General features: G+C 35.7%; 2 protein-coding genes across 3 annotated transcripts in view; one reads left to right on the top strand and one right to left on the bottom strand.

Annotated features, from left to right (window-relative positions):
• The window catches only part of ADCY7 (adenylate cyclase 7), a 62,593-nt gene extending 55,244 nt beyond the window's left edge, over positions 1 to 7,349 (top strand). For both annotated transcript variants that reach the window (XM_010585017.1, XM_010585016.1), the window contains 5 exons: positions 625 to 771; positions 1,178 to 1,285; positions 2,099 to 2,213; positions 2,813 to 2,937; positions 3,052 to 7,349. In XM_010585017.1, the coding sequence (XP_010583319.1) occupies positions 625 to 771; positions 1,178 to 1,285; positions 2,099 to 2,213; positions 2,813 to 2,937; positions 3,052 to 3,198 (642 nt within the window). In that variant the 3' untranslated portion in view covers positions 3,199 to 7,349. The remainder of the gene's footprint in view (positions 1 to 624; positions 772 to 1,177; positions 1,286 to 2,098; positions 2,214 to 2,812; positions 2,938 to 3,051) is intronic.
• Positions 7,350 to 7,435: 86 nt separating this feature from the next.
• The window catches only part of BRD7 (bromodomain containing 7), a 15,065-nt gene continuing 1,490 nt past the window's right edge, over positions 7,436 to 21,010 (bottom strand). The window contains 14 exon segments of the mRNA XM_010585019.1: positions 7,436 to 7,628; positions 8,596 to 8,739; positions 9,855 to 9,998; positions 10,150 to 10,261; positions 11,129 to 11,185; positions 12,379 to 12,490; positions 13,370 to 13,502; positions 14,060 to 14,167; positions 15,104 to 15,179; positions 15,834 to 15,957; positions 16,855 to 17,039; positions 17,386 to 17,496; positions 18,871 to 19,015; positions 20,676 to 20,733. Coding sequence (XP_010583321.1) covers positions 7,564 to 7,628; positions 8,596 to 8,739; positions 9,855 to 9,998; positions 10,150 to 10,261; positions 11,129 to 11,185; positions 12,379 to 12,490; positions 13,370 to 13,502; positions 14,060 to 14,167; positions 15,104 to 15,179; positions 15,834 to 15,957; positions 16,855 to 17,039; positions 17,386 to 17,496; positions 18,871 to 19,015; positions 20,676 to 20,733 — 1,574 coding nt within the window. The 3' untranslated portion in view covers positions 7,436 to 7,563.

The following is a 21,010-nucleotide window of genomic DNA, read 5'->3' as shown; positions in this document are numbered from 1 at the left end:
TCTGCACTCTTTGCCTCTTGTTTGTAACCTAGGACCATTGTAAACACAAGAATCTGCTATCTGGATGGCCTCAAAAATATGTGAACTTTTAGTGTCAGTCTCTGAAATCTGTTTTCAGAACTGGTAGTTCAGCTTCAGGACACAGTTTGAGGTTGGTAAATATTTAAAAAGGATTTACTGCTTTCCAAAGACCATATTTTACCAGAGAAGATAGGCTTCTTTTTAAAGAAGTTAGTGGAGGAATAGATAGTATCTCCCTGGTAACAACCTCAGTGAGAAGTTAATTGATAACGATCAATTTTTTTTTAGACATCCATCTTACTCTGCCAGCATGTCATCAGAATAAATATTGCTGATTTCACAGCCATGGTTAAGTGTCATAAGACTGGCACTGTTCAGAATAGATGAGAATCTCTAAGATACAGAGGTATCTCAGCTTTTCTTTAGGCAAATCAACTTCATTAATGTTTCTGATAAAATAAGAGATGCCCACTGTAAAGTAATGTAGTTGACTTCAGAGGAAAATTGTAATTTGATTACTGGTTAAAAACAATAATCCTAGTTTTGAATACCTGTGGTGGAAGGTGACTGATGACAATGTGTGAATATATTGTTTTCCTATAGGACTGGTACCATCAATCTTATGACTGTGTCTGTGTCATGTTTGCATCGGTACCAGATTTTAAGGTGTTTTACACTGAATGTGATGTCAATAAAGAAGGCCTGGAATGCTTGCGGCTGTTAAATGAAATCATTGCTGATTTTGATGAGGTAATTAAGCTTCTGGCAAAAATGGATATTTACTGCAAAATACATTGTTTCACTAGATCTGTGAACATTTGGCGGGGGTGGAAGGCTGTTATGCTGAACTAATATTCTGAGTTCAGCCTTGCAATATTGAAAGATATATTCCCATCTGATGGGGTTTTTCAATTACATCATCTAATGGATTAGTAGTATGGTTTGAAAGTCCTGAATTTCAGTACTTTATTTCAGTACTTCCACATTTTATTTCTCCTATGAGCAGGTAGAGCAACACTGTGAAACTTAATCCTCAGTGCTTTCTTACCTAACCTTCATGTGATTGATAGTATTTCTAGAGATGTTTAATGCTTATTGTAGACACTGAAATATGGTATTAAAGCCTCAAGTTTCTGTTTTATTTCCCTTCAAACAGCTGTTGTTGAAACCTAAATTTAGTGGTGTTGAGAAAATAAAAACCATTGGAAGCACTTACATGGCAGCAGCTGGTCTCAGTGTTACGCCAGGCCAAGAGAACAACCAGGTACATCGTCTCTGAAATCTGCCTTCAGTATTTTGTGTGTACGTAGGTGCATTTCAAAGTAACAGAATGTAAGGTGATATAAAAGAGAAAGTAAATGACCAAGAGTGACTTTCTGAAATGTGGAAAAAGATGATAAAAAGGTATTGTCTCCTGTTGAAATCACTATTTATCTCCTAGTTCCATATTTTTCCTAAGCAGGTATTAAGTCTGTAACCTCAGCATACTTATACATCTTTAATCTTTGATTCCAGTAGCTTAACATTTCTAGATGCATAACAGAATAGCTCTAATAATAGGGAAGACAAAGAATGGCTGCCAAAGAAAAGGCCATCCTGGAACTGGACAGTAAGCTTTTTGTGATACCTGAGAACTGGCACAAAAAGAGAATCCTCTAGTGCCATGTTACATCTGAATCTGAAACTGTTTGTCACCCAGAAGAATTAAAACCAATTTCTGTATTCAGGCTTACTTTCACTATAGCAGGTTCATGTATGATATTAGGATGCATGTATGTAATATATACAAAACATGAAAAATTAAATCTGGAATCCTAAAGGGCAGACATAAATTCATTATAAAATTTAATCATATCATTCTTGTCACCTCCTAGCCATTCCAATTGAATTTAATGTGTTTTTTTAAATCCATTTGGAATGTTTGTTGAAATATGCAATTCTGCACAGCTACAAGGATGAGTGGTCTTATCCTTATAAATATATACTTTATTCACTAATAGTACTGGTTTGGAATAGTAGCCTGACACAGCCTTCTATGTTGCAATTTGATCATCAATATGTGGTGTGAATTGCATAGGATAAGGAAAGACAGCATGCTCACATTGGAATTATGGTGGAATATGGAATTGCCTTGATGAGTAAACTGGATGGCATCAACCGACATTCCTTTAACAATTTCCGCTTACGTATTGGTAAGTTCAGTTTGTGAAGAATGTGAACTCTGCAGGTCCACAAAAACTAAAAATGAGGTAGGATGAGTTAGGTAAATTGCTGAGGGCTGTATTTGGATTATTATAAAATGCTGAATAGCTGAAGGTAGTGTTGTCTAGTCTAGCTTTTCAAATATGCCAAGCTCCTTCACAGATGGGCTTTTCTAATCACTGGAGGGAGCAATACGAAGACTGCAACTGGATGAGTTTGGAGAAAATTATAGGTGTGGATGAAGAGGGAGGTACCCTGTTACTAACCCTTGGCTAAAGACAGTGTTGTCGTTATACAAATGTTTACTTCTATATATTAAAAGGACAAAAGGAAGACTTTTTCTTTGGCATGAACTTTGCCCGAGCTCTTTCTTGGACTTCCCATTTTATAATGAATGAGTCACTTCACATCTCCTGAGCCTCAGTACTAATATTTATAGAATGATGGTAATACTGATTGCTAGGAACGTGTTGCAGGGTTAAGTTTTGGGTTTTTTTTTTCCCTGAAGCTCATGACTTACGGCTAATAGTGAAGGTAGATATCATAACTTTCTACTTCAGTAATGACACATGCTTTTGTTTATACTAAGGGATAAATCACGGCCCTGTGATTGCTGGTGTGATTGGTGCCCGGAAACCTCAGTATGATATTTGGGGCAACACTGTTAATGTTGCTAGCCGAATGGAGAGTACGGGGGAACTTGGGAAAATCCAGGTAACATAGCAGCCTTGGAAGGTTTAAGAAATTATTTCTGATTGGTTATGAAATTTAAAAAAAATGTGAATAATCAGAAGAATTAAAAGAGTTTCTAATTCTTTTCACACAAAGGTCACAGAAGAAACGAGTAAAATACTACAGGAGTTGGGATATTCATGTGAATGTAGGGGGCTCATTAATGTCAAAGGCAAGGGAGAACTGAGGACTTACTTTGTTTGCACCGAGACTGCCAAATTCCAAGGCATGGGACTGAACTGAGGCTACGATGAAGTTAATCAAAATAGACTTAGAACTGCCTCCCTTCTGTGAAGACTCGGAATTTCCCTCCTTATGTGAAGGACTTTATTCTAAAAACATATATATATATACTATTCCTACTTCTTTTACATCTCAAGATAAGAGAATGGTTTGTTTTTTTTTTTTAAAGAAGTTCTGAAAAGTTCCTAGAAGACATGTAACCACCAGTCTGAAAAAGACTACATTTTCCTGAAATACTTCAAGGATTTACCTGGAATTGCCATGAAGCATTTTCAGTGAGTTCCTTTCCTTACCTGCACTGTGGGAGTCTTAACAGCTCCAGAAACAACATATGTGGATGCACTGTAGAACTCATTACCATGTTAAAACATTCCAGTGCTGCATTCTTTGATGCACACCTGCTTACTGTATTGCGTTTGTCACAGACATGTGAGATGATACTCTGGGCACTGCATATCCTGCTTTTAATGCTAAACAGACTTCACAGCAGAAGATGGCTGAATAACAGAAAGAGGAACACAAGTACACTCAAATATATCATATGATAATTGTGCTGAGCTCGTTTGGAAACAAAGAATTAATTGCACAGTATTGGATCACTTCTTTATTATCTTTGCCTCATCCATAGTAGTACCTTGTAGTGCACAAATGTTTTTGTGACCAACAGCTGTTCAGAAATAACTTTCACCTAGTTTGGAGTGTTTACATTATATTACATGTTCTCCTTCGTATTTCTGTGCCTCTGTATTTAGTATCTGCATGCACATTTTATACAGTCACATAAGAGAATGTCTTTAAAATTCTGGCTTTAAATTTAAAAAAATATACCTGATCTTGCGGAGCACTGTGCACCTGCAGTTTATCCTGCATGCTTGGTTAGACAGGCTTTGATAACAGCTTATATTGCTGACACCCGGCAGGAATTCTGCACACTGACTGCATTCTTGAGGGCACTTATGGAAGAAAAAATAATCTGGTTTGAATTGTTTGGAAACTGAAGAACAGAACTAATAAGACAGTATTAGAAATAGTAGCAGATACTATATAAACAGAACCGTGTCTGAGGTGGGTTTTGGTTTTTTTTCCCTATTCTTGTTTCTTCAATTTGACAAGCCACTGGCTGGTTTATACACCTTTTAAAGGCAATGCAGTTTATGAAACAAATTGGTTTTTAAGGTTACAGGAGGATGTATGGAAAAACATATTCATAACAGAAATGTTTCAGCAGAGCCTCAATAGTGAAATATATGTAGAGCATTAGTAAGAAGGCCACAGAAATGGACTTGCTTTAAGTTCGTTTAGTTTGTAAAGTTTTTAAGCTGCTAATGGCTTTTGCTAATTTCTAAATTAGCATTTTTCTACTTATTGTAATAGTTTAATCTGTTTTCTGTTGGTGGAGATGATCGTATTTTGTAAGGCTAACATCTTGTGCCCAATTACATGTATTAACTAAGGATGGATTTTCCCCTCCCCCTGATATACCACATGTAGTCTGACTGAACAGCACAGTGATTAATGAGTTCAAAATCTGTTTTCTTAAGCCTTACTCTTCTACAAACAAAGCAGCATTTACTAATATTTCTGGGTTTAGTACTAAACCATGCTGGAAAAGTGTTTAACAAGCAGTCCTATGCATCACTGCCGCTTTCTAATTACTGTGTAATTTCTTTAGAAGATGAAGTGACTATGTTTCAAGACTGGAACAGATCTAAATATTGTCCAACTGAGGATTAAAAATTGTGCTTATAGCCTTTGTCAATTTGGTAAGCCAAACTGTGTTTGTAGTAAGTCTCCAACAGAAAATAGGACATTAGAAAACCTTAGTCTGAGGTTGTCTGGTTCATGTACGGACTCTGCCGAAGAAGGAATTTTCATACTTGGGTGTCTTGTCAGTATAAGGTCAGTGTTGTAGTTGAATAAACTTTCAAACAGCTTTTGCTACTCTTGTATGTTGTATATTTGTAGCAACAGATGCCTAGCAAGCATTTGTTTTGAGATATTTATTTATTGTTTCATAAGGACCACGCATGTGTCAAAGGCTCTTTTCAGCAGTCTTTGATGTCATATATTAGGTTAAGTGACTATTTGCCATATGAATATATTTTGAAAAGTGCATTATGTCTATAGATAGAGCTGGCTCTGAAGTGTTTCTGTTCACAGCCCTAGTAGAATGTAGATGTAAGTTATCTGAGAAAGAAAATTCGCTGTCTGTAACAGCATTTGGAAATGCTTTTGTTTACATTATAGTGCCTATCAGGCTAGTAACTTGCTTGGGCGTAACTTCAACTTAACCTCATTTACAGAAGTGGTATAAAGAGCTGTAGCTTTCAAACTGGAACAAGTAGGTTTTTGTTGCAGTTTAAAAGGCCATTATGTGCTTACACTTTCACTCAATGTTAGTGTACTGTGCAAGGCATACTTGGAGAAGTTAGAAACCGTGTGTAATAGAAAATAGGTTGTATCTGAGGATGACTTGACTTTCTAATTTCTCATCAGAACTGGAACTGTACAATATGAGAGCTATATTCAACCACAGAAAAAATTAAACTGAAGAAGCAACTATATTTAAATAATTGTTTTCAGCAGTCCTTTTGTGAGCAAACTGTGAAATTTAAAATTGAGGAAGTAACCTTGTAAGAAAAATCCTCCTTACAGCATTATTGTTTTCTTAAACTGAAAAAATGGCACTGTATCTAATTCAAAGAGCTAATAACGTCTTGAATTAGCAATCTATTTTAAAGAACAAACTTTTGTTTTTACCATTAAATAAAAAACTTCCTGAAACTTATTTGGTTTTGCAATTATTTTGATGAAGATTCCTATAAAAAGGAGATATATTTCTTATACCCTGTAGAGTTAATGAGATTGTGTTTACTCATAAACTCGGTATTTATATTTTTTAAAAAATTTGTGTTAAGCAGAAAGCATGTAGAGTGACATACTTGTGTTCAACAAGTAAGGAATAATTTCAATACTCAGTTTCCTGTCATCTGTGGCCTCCTACTGCACTATATGAAAGGTAAGTGAAGGGAAATGAGATGCTATAGGGTGAGTCAATAATAATTTGGCTGGTATGGTTGTTGTGCATCTTGTCTTCTCTTATAGCATGAAAATGACTTAAATAGTACTGGAAAATTTCATTCCCTGGAGTATTATTATTTCAGCTGCTATTACCTAGAACTGTGAAAAAGCTCTAGTGGTGACTTTATTAAAGAACTACTCTGGGACAATGGACACTCCTGGAGAAAAATTCAGGTTAACAGTTCACCCTTTTTGGAATGAATTTTAAGAATCATGAAAGTTTAAAAACAATTAAACAAACACTTCTGCAGGTGTTTTTGGAGAGGAGGAAGGAAGGAGTGTAAGGATGATGTGGGCCCTAAGACTGGGGGTAGAGGGTGGAATTCACCATCGTGCTTTGCCCGTAAATTACTTCTGTTTCAATTCCATGCCACTGGGTATGTGAGCAATTGCTCATCAGATGGAGCTGAAACACTGCATGTCATTCCTGAGAGTGCAAGGTTATACTGGAACCATGGGGTAAAAAGAAGTGACATTTAAAAATCCTTAAGGATGCCTGTGGTAGAACCTATGTATAGCACTGCATGACTGCGCAGAAGTAACTGACGAACATAGGGAAAAGCTGACTTGTACAAAAGTCACTGGGTACATATATAATCCTGCAAAAGTGCTTGAATTCTCCTCTGTGCCTGAAAGCTGGCGTTTTTACCTACTGGCAGCAAGTGGGTTTGTTAGTCTCACCTGATCATCATGGTATGTTTCTAAGTTGGCCCTCAAGTTTCACAATACTATGAGCAGATGGCGGTGTTTCTCAAAGAGGAGATTCATCCACAGTCAAAGTCTCACAAAGCTGATCCTTTGTTAATTCATCAGGCTACATCAGTTTTATTTAAAAAGTTTATTTCTATTCCTCATTATCATAAGAGTTGCACAGTAGTTTTAAAAAGGGAAACTCACATGTTCAGACACTAATGATTTTTGCCCCAACCAGATTCAGATACAGAGTCCATACATTGCTTTTAGAAACTTTTGGTTGAGTCCCTGCACCATATAGGCACATTTTCACTTATGCTTTGACTTTTCCAGACACTTAATCTAGGAAAACTTAAATGCCGCAGAGTTGCTTTAAAATAATAAGGAATGCAAAAAGAATAGTTTAGTGCATTTATGTAGCAGAAGTAACTCCAATACAAACCATTCAATTTCAAATGTCATCAGTTCCAAAATTTAATAAACAAAAGTAGTTTAACACACAATATACAAGTGCTCAGTGAATGCACCTGAAGGAAGTTTATCTGGTTCTTAAATAGAATCAAACAAACAGCTGTAAACTTAACTGGAGCTTCAGACTGTAACTGGACCACAGTCATTTTCAGGGATGGTGACAGTCTTTCTAGGTTCTTGAAAGTCTGAAAGTTTACAACGGATACCAGGTCAATTAGCATATAGAACTTTTAAATGAAAGAAATGCATATATAATAGAATACTCCTAAAGTAATTTGCTATTTGTGCAGATAGTCCTGAGTTAGCTGTATGTTCTATAACAGTGCAAGAAAAGATTACTTCAGTTGGTTCTGTTACACAGCCTCTCTTGTACAGTGCTATGAAAAAGAAATTGCTCAAAAATTTTGAAATTTTCTTGAGCAGTTTCCTTGAAAAGATAAGTTCCTGAAGTAATCCCACTCTTCTCATAAATAACATCTTAACTGTAACTTTTTATAAACCACAGATTGAGTAAAGTTGTTGTGCAAATTACGTTTCTTGAAAGGAAATTCTTACCTGCCTTAAAAATTGGGGATGAACACAAACTCTGGGTATGCTTTTACAGTTTGTGTGCCACAAGGGGCAGATGTGGTTCTGGCACTTAAGATTTTCCACTGACCTGACTCCTTAATCCAGCAAAAACAGTAGTTCCTTTTGGCTGGATGAGTTGAGTTGAACTGATGCTGCCAACTTACAAAGCACTACAGCTGGCCAAATTAAGCAAAAGGTGTGCACAGCCAAAAGCTTGGAGCAGAAGGAAGCATGATGTCCTTGTTTTAGCAAGTGAGGAATTTTAACTCTTTTAACTTTACACTACATGGAAAAACTAAAATTGAATGGATTGCCATGCTTTAAAATTTGGCAATGCTGTAAGATGAATGGTAAAATAACTACTTTATGTAGTTGAACCAAAGTTCCATACATCCAAATGATTAATTTTGGACCGAGACCAAACACAGCAACTTTTCATTAGAAACAGAATTTTAAAAAGGGGAGAGAAACTGAAAGTTGGAACTAAGTTACTGCAAGTTCTACCACAAGTCAGTTTAATGATTTGCAGATGTGGTTTTGTTGTAGTTGAACAGATGCTACACTACATTTTTGTATACTCACCCTCTGTCAAATCTACCCAGCTCTCTTCTGTATCAGGTAAAGGAACTGAAATTCCCATTGCTTTCCGGATTCCGTATGTACTAACAATATCCCCTGGAGTCACTTGTTGTGCGAGTTCTTTCAGGTTATTGGTTACTCTCTCAGCTAGAAAAGATAGGTGGATATATTTATATGCTATATATAGACACGAAATCACTGAAATGAGCCCTTCACCCTGTACACTTTAGCGATTTAAGTACAAATGGAACTGCATTAAATAATGTCTCTGCAACAGAAGAGTTTTGTTGTACTGTGTGCAATCATGCAAGATATACAGGGAACCATAAAAGAGATGGTTAAGAAGAACAGGAGGAACGAAACAGCTGCTGACCAAGGCTTGCTGCCATGAAGAAACACAGCAAATTAAAGAGTATGCTAATGATGCTTGGGTCACACTAATACAGCAGCTGGGAGAGATCTGCTGGCACCCACATAGCAGCTGTGTTAGTAATGCCTGGCTTTCAGGATTCAGCATTTAGTTTTGTATATAAACTAGAGAGACTGTTCTTGTTGCTACAAATGTGGTTTTCCCTCCAGAAGGAAGCTGTAAGTACTTAAAACTTTTTAAGAAAGGTAATATTTGATCTGGTTGAGACTCGGTGTAATACCAACTTGGTATTATTTCTCCAATAATGGGGAATTTTCACACTGAGGTGGTTATTTTAGACCGCATATGCTGTAGTTGATATTGCATAAGTTAGTTTTACTTGCAAAACAGATACCCTCTGCACACAGTCTATCTTAGAAGTCTGCTATTAACACGGACTGTGTAACTGACCTGTGAGAAAAGAAGCTTTGCTCCAATAATTAAAGAATGTATGACTGGTATTAATTGGTATAATACAATAGACTGATAACTAGATCAAACGTGGAATAAAGCCAGCCTTACAATAAGAACGTGGTAATACTTAAGCAATCCCTGTTCAAAGACACTGTAAGAATCATGGAGTTAGAGGTGTTTGGCTGTCATCTGCCCCATGGCATAGAGAAAGCTCCCAGTCAGTTCTAGAAAAATTTATTAATAAAGAAAGACAAAATACTTGTAACTACTGTTCAAAACTTTCATCTGGCTTTACATTAAAAAAAAAAGTAAATAAATCTTCTAGGCCTAACAGGGCATGTCTTGTGCACTATAACTGTTAAACTTTTGTTTTTCATGGAGTTGATACAAGTTGGGACTTGATCAATCCTGCAAGAGTGATCAGAAAGAGTGTATTTACCCAAGTGCATCTCTCTGTAAGATGGACCCAGAAGACAAATCATATTAGGGGGTGGTTTTGTACTTAGTCGTTCGTTCTGAGCATCCTGGAGTTCTCTCAGAAGCTTCGTTGTTTCATCAAGTTTCCTCTGGAAGATTTCAGCCTCTGTTTAATGAAGAACAAAAAGTCCTAACTAGTAAGAGAGTATATTTACTTATATTACAATATAAAATATGGTACGGCTGACTATGCAAAAGGATTGAGAAATTGAAACAGGTACAGACATACCAGAAGTGCAATTACCAAGAAAACTCACCCTCAGACTCAAACTCTTCTATAGGCATGCCAAAGTTTGTAACTGCTTTTAGTGCTGTAAGTCTGTCATTACTAGTAGAGTCCAGCCTGGCACCAATATCAATTTCCATAATCTAAAAAAAATAAAGCAGTAACTAATAATTTAGATAATATTTACACCAGCCTTGAAGCAATAAAATTGTCTGGGGAAAATCAGAACACAAAGTTAGTTAAAATTAGTCTGCTCCACAAAAATGTGAACGTATAGAGGGAAAGGTGAAAAGACACCCTGTGAAACTTTTACTGTTCTACAGTTAGTTTACTATTCCATTTCATACTCACACAGAAAATGGCATCTGCCAAAAACACTGGGGGTGTGCACAAATGATACAGTAACTTAAGACCAGCATCCCAGTAAAAAAAATAATTCCCTGAGCTCACCTAAAAGAGAATTTATTTAAGATCTGAGGCCAAAATTCAAAACCAACCTGGGAACTGGGTGCAGATGAAGGCTTCAGGAGGGTAGTCCTTTCCCTAGAACTAGTGCTATGCTTTTTCTAACTGAATAAAGTTCGTGTGGAACGATTTGAGAAATATATTGTATACCTATAGGGGCACAAGGTATTTCAGAAACTTCTCAAAAATAGCTATGTATCATGTGATATTTAACACTTATATTACAAGTTCCTGTTAAACCAAACTAGATTAATATAGGAATAAAACAACTGTAGCTGCCAACCTAACACATAGTTAAACAATAGCAAACAAAAATATATAAGCATTTTCTTCCAGTTCTCTTGACATACAGTCTCATTTAAGACTTAACTTTTTGGAGATTCTTACTCTCCAAATGCCTACAAAAGAGCATGCTGCTGTCACGAGTCACATCATAGTGTGTATTTACAGCTTGTCAAAGTCTCAGTGTAGCTGCATAGGCCTTACAGTTGTAGGCAGTTTTATAACTGTGGTTAGAGTAGTTAGTTGATACAGAAAAATTTTACCTTTATGTCTTTTATTGCATTGCTTCTTTCATGTGGGCCTTCAGCTTCCTCCAATGGCTGAATAGAGAAAGGATTTTTAAAGAATACATTAAAATTAATCTTTTCTTTAAGGTTAAAGTAAAACCTTACAAAATGCAGTATTTTTAAAGTGAGGTAAATATACAATGTCATAATGAGCTTTCTCTGTAAAGCAAGTTACAAAGTAGCTATTTTTTAGAGGGCTTTCTTCAGATATTAACATTTGCTAAAATACACTTTTACAGCACACATTTTATAGATTTTTGCAAAGTCCACATGCTTTTCCCCAGTGATGTCACATCAGAGGTTATTTACTGGGGGGCAGAAAGAAAAAGGAGGATGATTATTAGAGGCTGAAATGTATTCTGTTTCTATACATAACGTATTTCTCTCAATACTTGCAACAGTAGTGGTTGAACCCTGCAAGTCAGTGTCATTATTGAGTACTAGAAAAGAGCTAAACTAGTAATGCTAAGCAAAGGTCTGAACTGGGGCTAAAGGTTGATCTTTGATCCATGAACTACTTCTACTATTAATTTAGCTAATATTTGACCCATTAGTAAAAGGCTATGAGCTGTTTATTGCAACAGTTTACACTGATGTGAAACTCAGATCGACTTTTAGTTAACAGGAACTGTCTTGTGGAGATTCTCAACTAATTATTGGATTGTCAATTAAGATTGTCAAATCAGCCCCTTTAATTTCAGTCATGTTTGGCACGTACAGGTACTGAAATCTCCTATGAATTTGAAGAGTAGCTCTTTAGTATTTTTACATAGCACATATTTGAGTTTAAAAGCATTGCACCAAGTAAAGGGAAAAAGTAGTTACTAATTCTCCTGAACTAAACAGCAGCTGCTAGGAACGTGATAAACTTCCCACAGCAACAAGAAAACCCGTCCATGATCACCTCATTTCTAAACAACTGCTTATTGATATTTTCTTACTTAAATGGAACAGGAGCTAGTGCTAATGGGAGTGGGAGAGCAGACAGAGAAAGAATGTGTGACTCTGTCTCTATCTACAATACTTTGTTAATTTTCACGTTTCACTGTTCACGTCAGAATAATCCCTTTCCAGAAAATCCATCCACTGGAGACAAAGATCAGTGTTCACTTTCAAATTTTACCAATTAAAAGGGTGCCCATCAATAGGAGCAGCAGCATCTTTCTCTAGCTTTATAGCTGGTGTGCTAAAACCAAAGACCAGACAGTACACAAATCCACTCTTACCATTTCTAGTTCTCTGAGAGCTCTAGAATGTCCTCCTTTAGTTAGAACATCAAGCAAACTATCAGCCATTAAGAAAGGATAATCTTGTGATTTCATCAAAAAGTCATGAATACTAAAAGATCAAAAGATAGTTAAGGTAACTACTTTCAAACCAGACATTCAATGGAAAAAAGTTAAAGTCAAACTAATAGGTACAGCATAGAAAACACAAAAAGTAGCAGAGAATTTGATCTAAATGGCTTGCTTTAGTTTAATCATCCATGCCTTTTGTAGCTGAGGAACCCAGACTCCTAACAAAAACTGAAAAACTAGGAAAAGTATACTGCCTCAGGCAGCTGCATCGAACTGAAAGCAAACTTGCACAGCCCCTGAGCATTTGCACTTTACTTAAGTATTCCCACATTTCATATGAATTTATACCACTGCATATTCCATTTTTGAGATTCTCATAAAACAAAAGGACTTTAACTCTGAAGTTTCTATAAACAAGAATAATAAAAACAATGAGAATTAATTATTTTTACTGTAGTAAATAATACAAAAATCAAGCAGTGTACACACTATTTAAGAATTAAATTGGGAATCGCTACCTCTGGACTCAGCTCTCCCACTATGACTATAGTAGTTTGCTCAGTATTTGACATTAACAAAGATGTGTCTCACTCAACGCAGTAATTAAGTTCATTAATGTTAAAAAAATCCAGTCTGTATAATCATTTGTACCACTCAACATTTTTCTGGCTTTGAACACAAGTCTTTCAGAGTTAGTCATAAATATACTTAAATTTTAGACTGTGTTCCTATGTATCAGTAACATCAAAATCCTTCAATCTTGGCTAATTTCACTTTACAGGCAAATCCTCTTATAAAACAAATAAACAAAACCCAGTAGGCTACAAAGAAAGTAGTGACATCATTCAACAGTAAAGACATAGCCCATAACTGCTCCTGTACATGAAAGCTGTAATATGCATCCTACTTGTTTGATTACCTGAAAGATCCTTGATTAGAGTCTTCCCCATACGTTGAATAGATTAAGTCAGAATCTTCTTTGCTTATGTTGGCAAATGTAGAATCATATGTTGGAGCATAGGAACTATAGGGTCCGTAATTCAAGTATGTCACTAATGAGTAATGACAGTACTAATTATTACCTCTGATATGCATGTATCAGATAAAAATGAGAAGGGGTTGTAAAACAGTCCCCCAAAAGAAACTTTTAGGAACATATTTCTTATGGCGAAAACAAACTTTCACAGAATACCACCTGTTCACGCTGTTATATCTTTTAGTAACATCTATATCATGCATTTTTATTTACAAATGTTTTATTAACAATACTGTGTGCCTTAATGCAACATGAAAATTCAGTCTGGTGCCAGTAACAGGTTCTCAGGCTCCCCACTATGCTGTTTCAAAGCTAGCAAAAACCTTTAACTATCTGGTATAGTTCGTCTTCTCAATACAGATGAACATTTATTAAATGTGCCTCCCCTTCTGTATGTGTAAATTAAGCTAGACTTTGTGATGTGTTGCTTAGTTGTGTGATAGATACATGCAATAATGTGCTTTATCATTAAAAAAAACCAGTTCCAAACTATTTGTGTGCTAGTAATGAGATCAACATATTTTGTTTATATAAGGAGGAGGATTTATATTTTTAAAAAAAATCAGCACTTACCTGGAGTAACCTTGTTTCTTTTATCTTCTTTGAACCCTTGTAACGTATTAACTCCCGACTGAAGTCTTCCTGCTGTCATACCCAGCTTTACAGGGCAGTAACCTGGTTCTACAATAGGATATATCAAAATACAGAAATAATGAAGGCATAGTTAAGTGACATAGGAAGATGTCCAAACTCATTTAATAATACTCGTAGCCAGAAACTTCAGAATAAACAGGATACAACTCTCAAAGTGTGTTTTCCTCTCCAAATGCTTCACACTAATGACCGTGTGTAGTCTTAAACATGAATCTGGACCAAGTAAGTGGTAATACTAATTAAGTATAGAAGATTCAACCTAAATGTTATGTTTTCACTATCAGTCCTCCTCTGTCCTGTCCTCCCCTAACAGAGGCTGCATCATTAAAGAGGATCTGATTCTTAATGTGAAAGACCACACTTTATTTATTCTTTCTGATGTTTCCTACTGCACAAATAGGGGAAGGGGGAATTCAAGTTTTCAGCTTGGTTTCTGTCTCTTCTAGACCTAGTTAGTTCGGCTCTGTAATGAGCTGGCAGTTAGTTAGTCAAGCACCTGCATTCTTTTAGCTAGTGGCACTACACAGATGGCACTGACACGGCAAAATGATCTGGGACTCAGTTCTCAGTGGCCAATTCTGGAACATCTGTGACCTTCTGGGTCAGCAGACACTGCACTCTGTACATGGACCAGACTTAAAAGTTTGAGTCCAAGAATTAAATGTGCCCAAGCATAGGGCAGGTAGTCTCTTCTCCAATGGCAATCTTGCAGCTCCCACAAACAGCTGACATAAAAAAGGAGAAGCAACAGCTACTGCAGGCTCCTTCCAGCTGCTCCTAACAACAGCCACAATTGGTCCTCATCTATGTGCTCCCTCAGCTGCAGCTTTTTAAATTCAGATCTTTATCAGACTGTAAAGAAGCATTCAGTTCTTGGCCAGCATATTTGCTGCTCTGCCCCAGCAAATAAGCAGCAGACCAGGTAGGTGGAAGTGGGTTGTTACCTGAACAATGCCAACTTACCTCCCGCAGTAAGGTCAACCGGATTAAGAAGGCCCAGAGTTGTTGTACCATCTGGTTTTCTTCTTTCAAATTCATACTGAAATAAGATCAGACTATTTTAATTTACATATTAGTTGAAATTCATGGTCCTTAAACTAATAAAAACAACAAGTGAAACTGTCTTTTCCATAAGAATTGGAAAGGGATTTGGAAAGATCAATCACAAGTGAGTGCTGCTCTAACTTCTTTATTTTCACTAGGTAACTTTATTATGGTATAGGCACAAGGAATTAAGAAATTATATAAATATTAATGTTTCTGCAGAGGCTAAGAGATAAAATATGTAATTCATGCAGAAAATTAAATGGACCCAGTATTACCAAACTGGGTTCCTTCTCCAGTGACATTAATAACCTTTGATCAGATGTGTGGCTGTTTCAGAACTATGGGGTTTTTTTGCAGGTCAGAGTTGGTGTATTTTCTTGAGGTTCCTGATATTCATCCTTTTCTACTACTTTATCTAAAATTCCTGAAAATTTAAGCTGAACTTGCTCTGCTGATGAAATTCAGCATGCATTCAACAGATACACCTTTTTTATTTTAACCGTATGATGTTACACAGATGATCAGTCGTGTGTAAAATTATGTAAACTGTAGTAAAAGCATACCTTGAGTTTCAAGGGACTTAAGATGCTAAGTAAGCCTGGTTTATGAAAAAGTGAAAGGAGTTACCAAATCCACAAGGATTTACCTGGCTGTTTGCAAGTCGTCTTGTTAACTTTCCACCAGATTCTCTAACAATACGATCAATCTGCTCTTGTTCCCTTTCCAAGCTATTGTTTCGTAATTTGTCTTCAAGTAGATCTTTGTCCTTCCTGTGAATAAAACCCACACAACCTAGTTACTAGCTTTAACAGACACCATTTGGCTAAACATCACAAAAGGATACAGTGATGAAACTGTTTTTGCCAACTATGCAAACTGTTTTAGTAGACAAAACAACTAACACAAAAGCGCCATTTAATATGACTGTATTTAATATAGCTGGTGAAAATAGGTGACAAAGATTTGTATCAGCAAATGCTTTTTTATGTTAGTAACTGTAAAGGTCTCTGTGTTTAGCTTACTTCAGCCATACTAATGTCCTACTTTAGCATTTTGCCAGATTTTACGTCATCACTTCGACAAAACTAACAAAGGTATTTTTGGTAAAATAAAATATTAGATACTCTGAATTTTACCATCTGTATTTTCAAATCTGTGAAAATAAAGTCACCAGTATTTCAGAACATTGAAAGGGGTATTTCTAGATATTAAAAGATATTTCAGGAAACATACATTCTGTAGCTATGCATTTACATGTTTCAAATACAACTACTATGCCAAAAAAAAAAAAAAAAAGTACTTGACATAGGCTATATAGTTATTTGTACCAAAATGTTTAAAAGATCACATCTGCAAGCTTTCTCCAAAGCAATACTACTTATGTGAAATAGACACTAAAATAGAAAATAATTGAAGGAATGGAGTTGATGAGCAGCACAGGGTTACCTACATAAAAAAATGGTGGTATCATAAAATATTCTAAACTTAGTTATTTCTGGTATATGAGGACTCTTTATATAAATGTTGCTCCCTTGAGATGAAGTCTTAGTCTATATGCAGTACCAGAAGGGAGAAACCCACAACCACTCTTTAATCCCTAAAAATCATCCTGTTTCAGTTGCATTTAAAGGGTGTACCCTATAATTCTTATTGAGACAATACTTCACTTTTTGTGTTCTTTGCTAAGTGTTTTGAATGCTTTGGTGTCACCATCCACAGGTTCTCCTTTGTCTTTGCCAGGACCATTTTCATCTTCCACAGTTTGCTGCAGTTCCATCTTGTCCTTCTGCTTCCTTGTCTTCTGCAGGTCAGCCATGAATTCTATACTTTGTTTCAGGCTCTGAATTCTCTCCTAAAAAACACCAGAATCCTTTTATTTGCTAACTGAATTATTCTTTTTGTAACCTACCCACAGAGGATGATTTCATTTCAGTTCTTTCGTAAACTAGCAAGTAGAATGGCAGCTTAGAAAATTAAATATTAAATGCAAATACCTCTTCAATAGCTGATCTGGTAGCAGTACTAAAGCATAAGCCTTAAAACAATGTACTACTTAAATTGCAACATGCAACCATTTGACAAACGTTAAGCAAGTTTTTATTAATTTTCATGAGATTCCTGTAAGAAAAGTGGAATGAAAGAGGGATCAAAAAGGAAGAAGCATATTTTTTAGTATTTTGGTTTGTATTTTCTATTACCTGGCTAAGTATCTTCATCCCTGAGTGCAGCAGTTTTTTTGCAGCTTTGTAGTAAATGGTGTCTGGTTTGTTGTAAATCATTGCGTTAGTACACATCAGTTTGAAGTTGTCCTGTACAGACATTAATAATTTTGGAATGAAAGAATTTTATAGTATACTGTATTAAAATCCTTGTTGCAAATGCAGTGTCTTAAGCTTTAGGGAAAAAAAAACTTCAAAGAACATTTTTAATTAATTAAAGAAATCTATTTAATTAAAAATCTAAACAAAAGTATGTAAATTAGGTTCAAGTCTCAAAACTAGCACCCCAATAAACATGCTGAAAGTATTCTTAAGTGTTCAGTATTTTTTGTAGTTTTTAAAGTTTTAATGAAAGCCCTCTTAGCTAAAATTACCACTTCCCTGACCAATCAGCAGTCATTAAAACAAAGGGAAGCAACTTAAAAAGACAATAAAGCTAACTTTAAAAACAGAAAAGCTGCTATTCAAAGTCAAATCATTATAAGGAATATGCCAAAGTTTCATACAAAGAAATGTATGCTTATTTGAAGTTCATTTCTTGAATGACTGAGCTAGAAACTTCACTTCTATACTCACTGCAGAGCCTCTACAGGTAGATATGTTTTATCACATTTTCAGGTATTTACAAAAACAAAAAAGTTAAAATTAAAAACTAACCAGAAACAGCTGAAACAACAGGGAATATTCTTCTTAAGTTTTGGAGCTCTAAAGAATGTGCAAGAAAATACAAGCAACACTATTTACTAACATCTGCCTAAGTTCAACTGTTAATTACACACAAATTACACTTGTCATGTCCTCATCTAGCCTGGTAAAGAACTAGAGAATATTTCTGCTGAAGAAAACAAGACAAAACAAGCCCCCACATCTTTTGAAAGCTTTAGGGGCCTTCAAAACAGGCCCTCAAATCCACTAGACACACTACAGCACAGGGTTAAGCAGTTGCTGCCAACATGACTGAGCTCATCTTGCCTTCACTAGTTGTGGATCTACATGACTAGATAAGCCTAGCTAGCACAAAGGTGACAGGAGGCAAGTGACGAAGTAGTAACAGACAGGCAAAGCCAATAAATTCACCAGACTCCTTGAGAGGCAATACCTTAAAAAAAAAAAAAAAAAAAAAAAAAAAAGAAAAAAAAAGAGAGAGCAGTCTGACAGAAATGCTAACATTTTTATTCTTCAGTAAAGATCTAAAATGACATGCTAAAGGACAAACTGACAGGTTCTGTTTAATCCTGCATAAAACCTGAAACCATCCACATCTTTGAGATGCATTATTTACAAACCAGAAGTGTTTTTTCTTTCACTTCCAGAACTTACTCGCTCACAAAAATTCAACATGAAGCATTTCTTCAGGCAGAAGTCGTGGTTCTTTTGGCATCTTCATATTCTCATAAAATACTAGAGTTCAAGTCAATTGAGCATAATACATCGCTGTAGTCAAAATTAAATTTACAGAATTACCTTTAATTCTTCTATGGACTGGTACCCATTGTTCTTGATCTTCTCTTTCATGGTACTAAAATCCATTGGGTTTTTAATGATCATGGAATAGCCAGGGGCAATAAAGTCAGTCACAGGAAATGAAAAGAAAGAACTTGGATCCTTTCTGTTAAGAAACAAAAAGGCAGTTTTTTATGTTTTGACTTATAACAAAGAACATATTGAGCTTGGAATTAAATAGAAAGGAAAGGACTAAGCTGAAAAGGAATCAAAAACATAAAGCTGGAAATGGCGTGTGTCAGCATAATCTTCCACTTTTGAAGGTTGAAAAGATCCCCTATGCAAACCCACATACCAAAAAAGTGCTACAAACATATTTTAGAAGTTAATTCTACATTTTGATAACTACCTATGTTCCCAAGAAGATTAATAAAAAAATAAAAAAGCTGGGTTTTTTTTTTTTAGGTTTTGGCTTTTCGAAAAGTGGTTTTATATTATAATTAAGTCATTGAAAAATAAAGGGAACAAATGTCATAAGAATGTATACTTGTCATTCATTGCTTACTCTGAAATTAACAGAAGGGAAAGCTTGTTGCTAAAACTTGTGATAGAATGTGTATATGTATGATTATGTTAATTTTCAGATTATATAATCTTAATTTTTTTTTTTAATGTTAAAATTTCCTAAGACTTTTGGTGATCTCTGACATACACTGATGTTCCTGGGTGCTTCTAATAGCATTAAAATCAAATACAGTTGGTTGGTATCTTGTCCTTAGGATCAGTCTTACTTGATAAGCTGGCAAGAATCTCTCCTCTAGAACCACTGTTTTTTTGCTTTTCACTAAACTCTGTAGCAAGTGACTGGCCTCCCACACCAGTGCTGATACTACACGCACTGGTGAAACCCTTGCCATTTCAGGCCTTTTTCCTGAGGCTTACTGATGACTTAAGGATTTCTACTCCCAGTTGCCAAGTTACCAGAGAACAGTGAAAAAGCATTTTGCTACACATACTGCAGAAGCACAGAGTGCAGATATTCTGCAAAACCCGTGGAACACTTGCACAATAGCTTCCAACTGAAACAGGATTCAAATCCAAAAGCGGCTGCTGCTTTCTGTGTGCATGGAAAGGCAGCCAAAACAAACACACACACTTTTTGATAGTTGACTGTTACATTTCTTGAAACTGACACCAAGGTCTTGAAAATTTAAGGTTAAGAGAGAACTCGCAAACAAAGTTTCAAGCTTAACCTGGTGAGGCAGGTAAAGGAAAAGATCTTTCAACCACTCTTGTACAAGACAAAGATATTCTTAAGGTCAAGAAAGAGTATCTTAAACCACAGACTACTTGAAAGAACTGCAAATTCTGCAAATCTGATTGTTATCATCAAAAGATAAAAAATTTGGTTAATAAGACAGTATGAGAACATGGTTTAAGTTTTCAAGTGCATACTTCCTTTTTATAGTAAATAATGCTAAAAATAGGAGAACTCAAGCTAAAAGAAGTTCTGGCAAGTTCATTCCAAACTCTTGTGCCTCTCTGAAAAAAGGTTCTTATAAAGAAAGCATCACACTATTGGAAAATTGTCCTGTTTTTGAAAGTTTTTTAAAAGTACTTTAAATTTGAAACTGGAGGTGTTTACAGGAAGCCTAAGCTGAGAAGTTATAAGTATGCATTCTTAAACTAGTACTTAAATTCCTAAAACAGTCCTGTTAGCAATATATTTAGCAATAATATTTTCCCTCAGCTTTTTATACACCTCTTCCCTTAATGTATGTTATTTTCATTTCATAACTCTGAAAGCCTGTAGCACAGACATTTACCTCTGCAGCTGTCTCATGAGTTGATTCAGAGCTTCCTGAAGTGGTGTCTGCTCCACCTCTAGACCAAAAAGAAGTAGGGGGAGAAAGGGTGTGAGACAGAACCGACTGCAAGAGGTACTAAACTTCCAAGATATTAGAAACCAACTAAACAAAAGTGATGCAACTTGAGAATTCATCATAAATGAAAAGAATACAGTGGCAAAACCCACAACACATATAAGGGATCTACTTTTCTCATTGGCCTTACTTGACATTCTGCTCACTCTGACATAGGTACCAGATACCACTCTGCAAAAGAATTATACAGTACATAATTTCAAATTTTTATATGAGAT

Source organism: Haliaeetus leucocephalus, unplaced genomic scaffold (assembly GCF_000737465.1).
Source record: "Haliaeetus leucocephalus isolate CR32 unplaced genomic scaffold, Haliaeetus_leucocephalus-4.0 Scaffold92, whole genome shotgun sequence".
Classification (NCBI taxonomy): Eukaryota; Metazoa; Chordata; class Aves; order Accipitriformes; family Accipitridae; genus Haliaeetus; species Haliaeetus leucocephalus.
The sequence above is the reverse complement of the archived record's forward strand: the minus strand, read 5'-3'. Positions and strand labels throughout refer to the sequence as shown.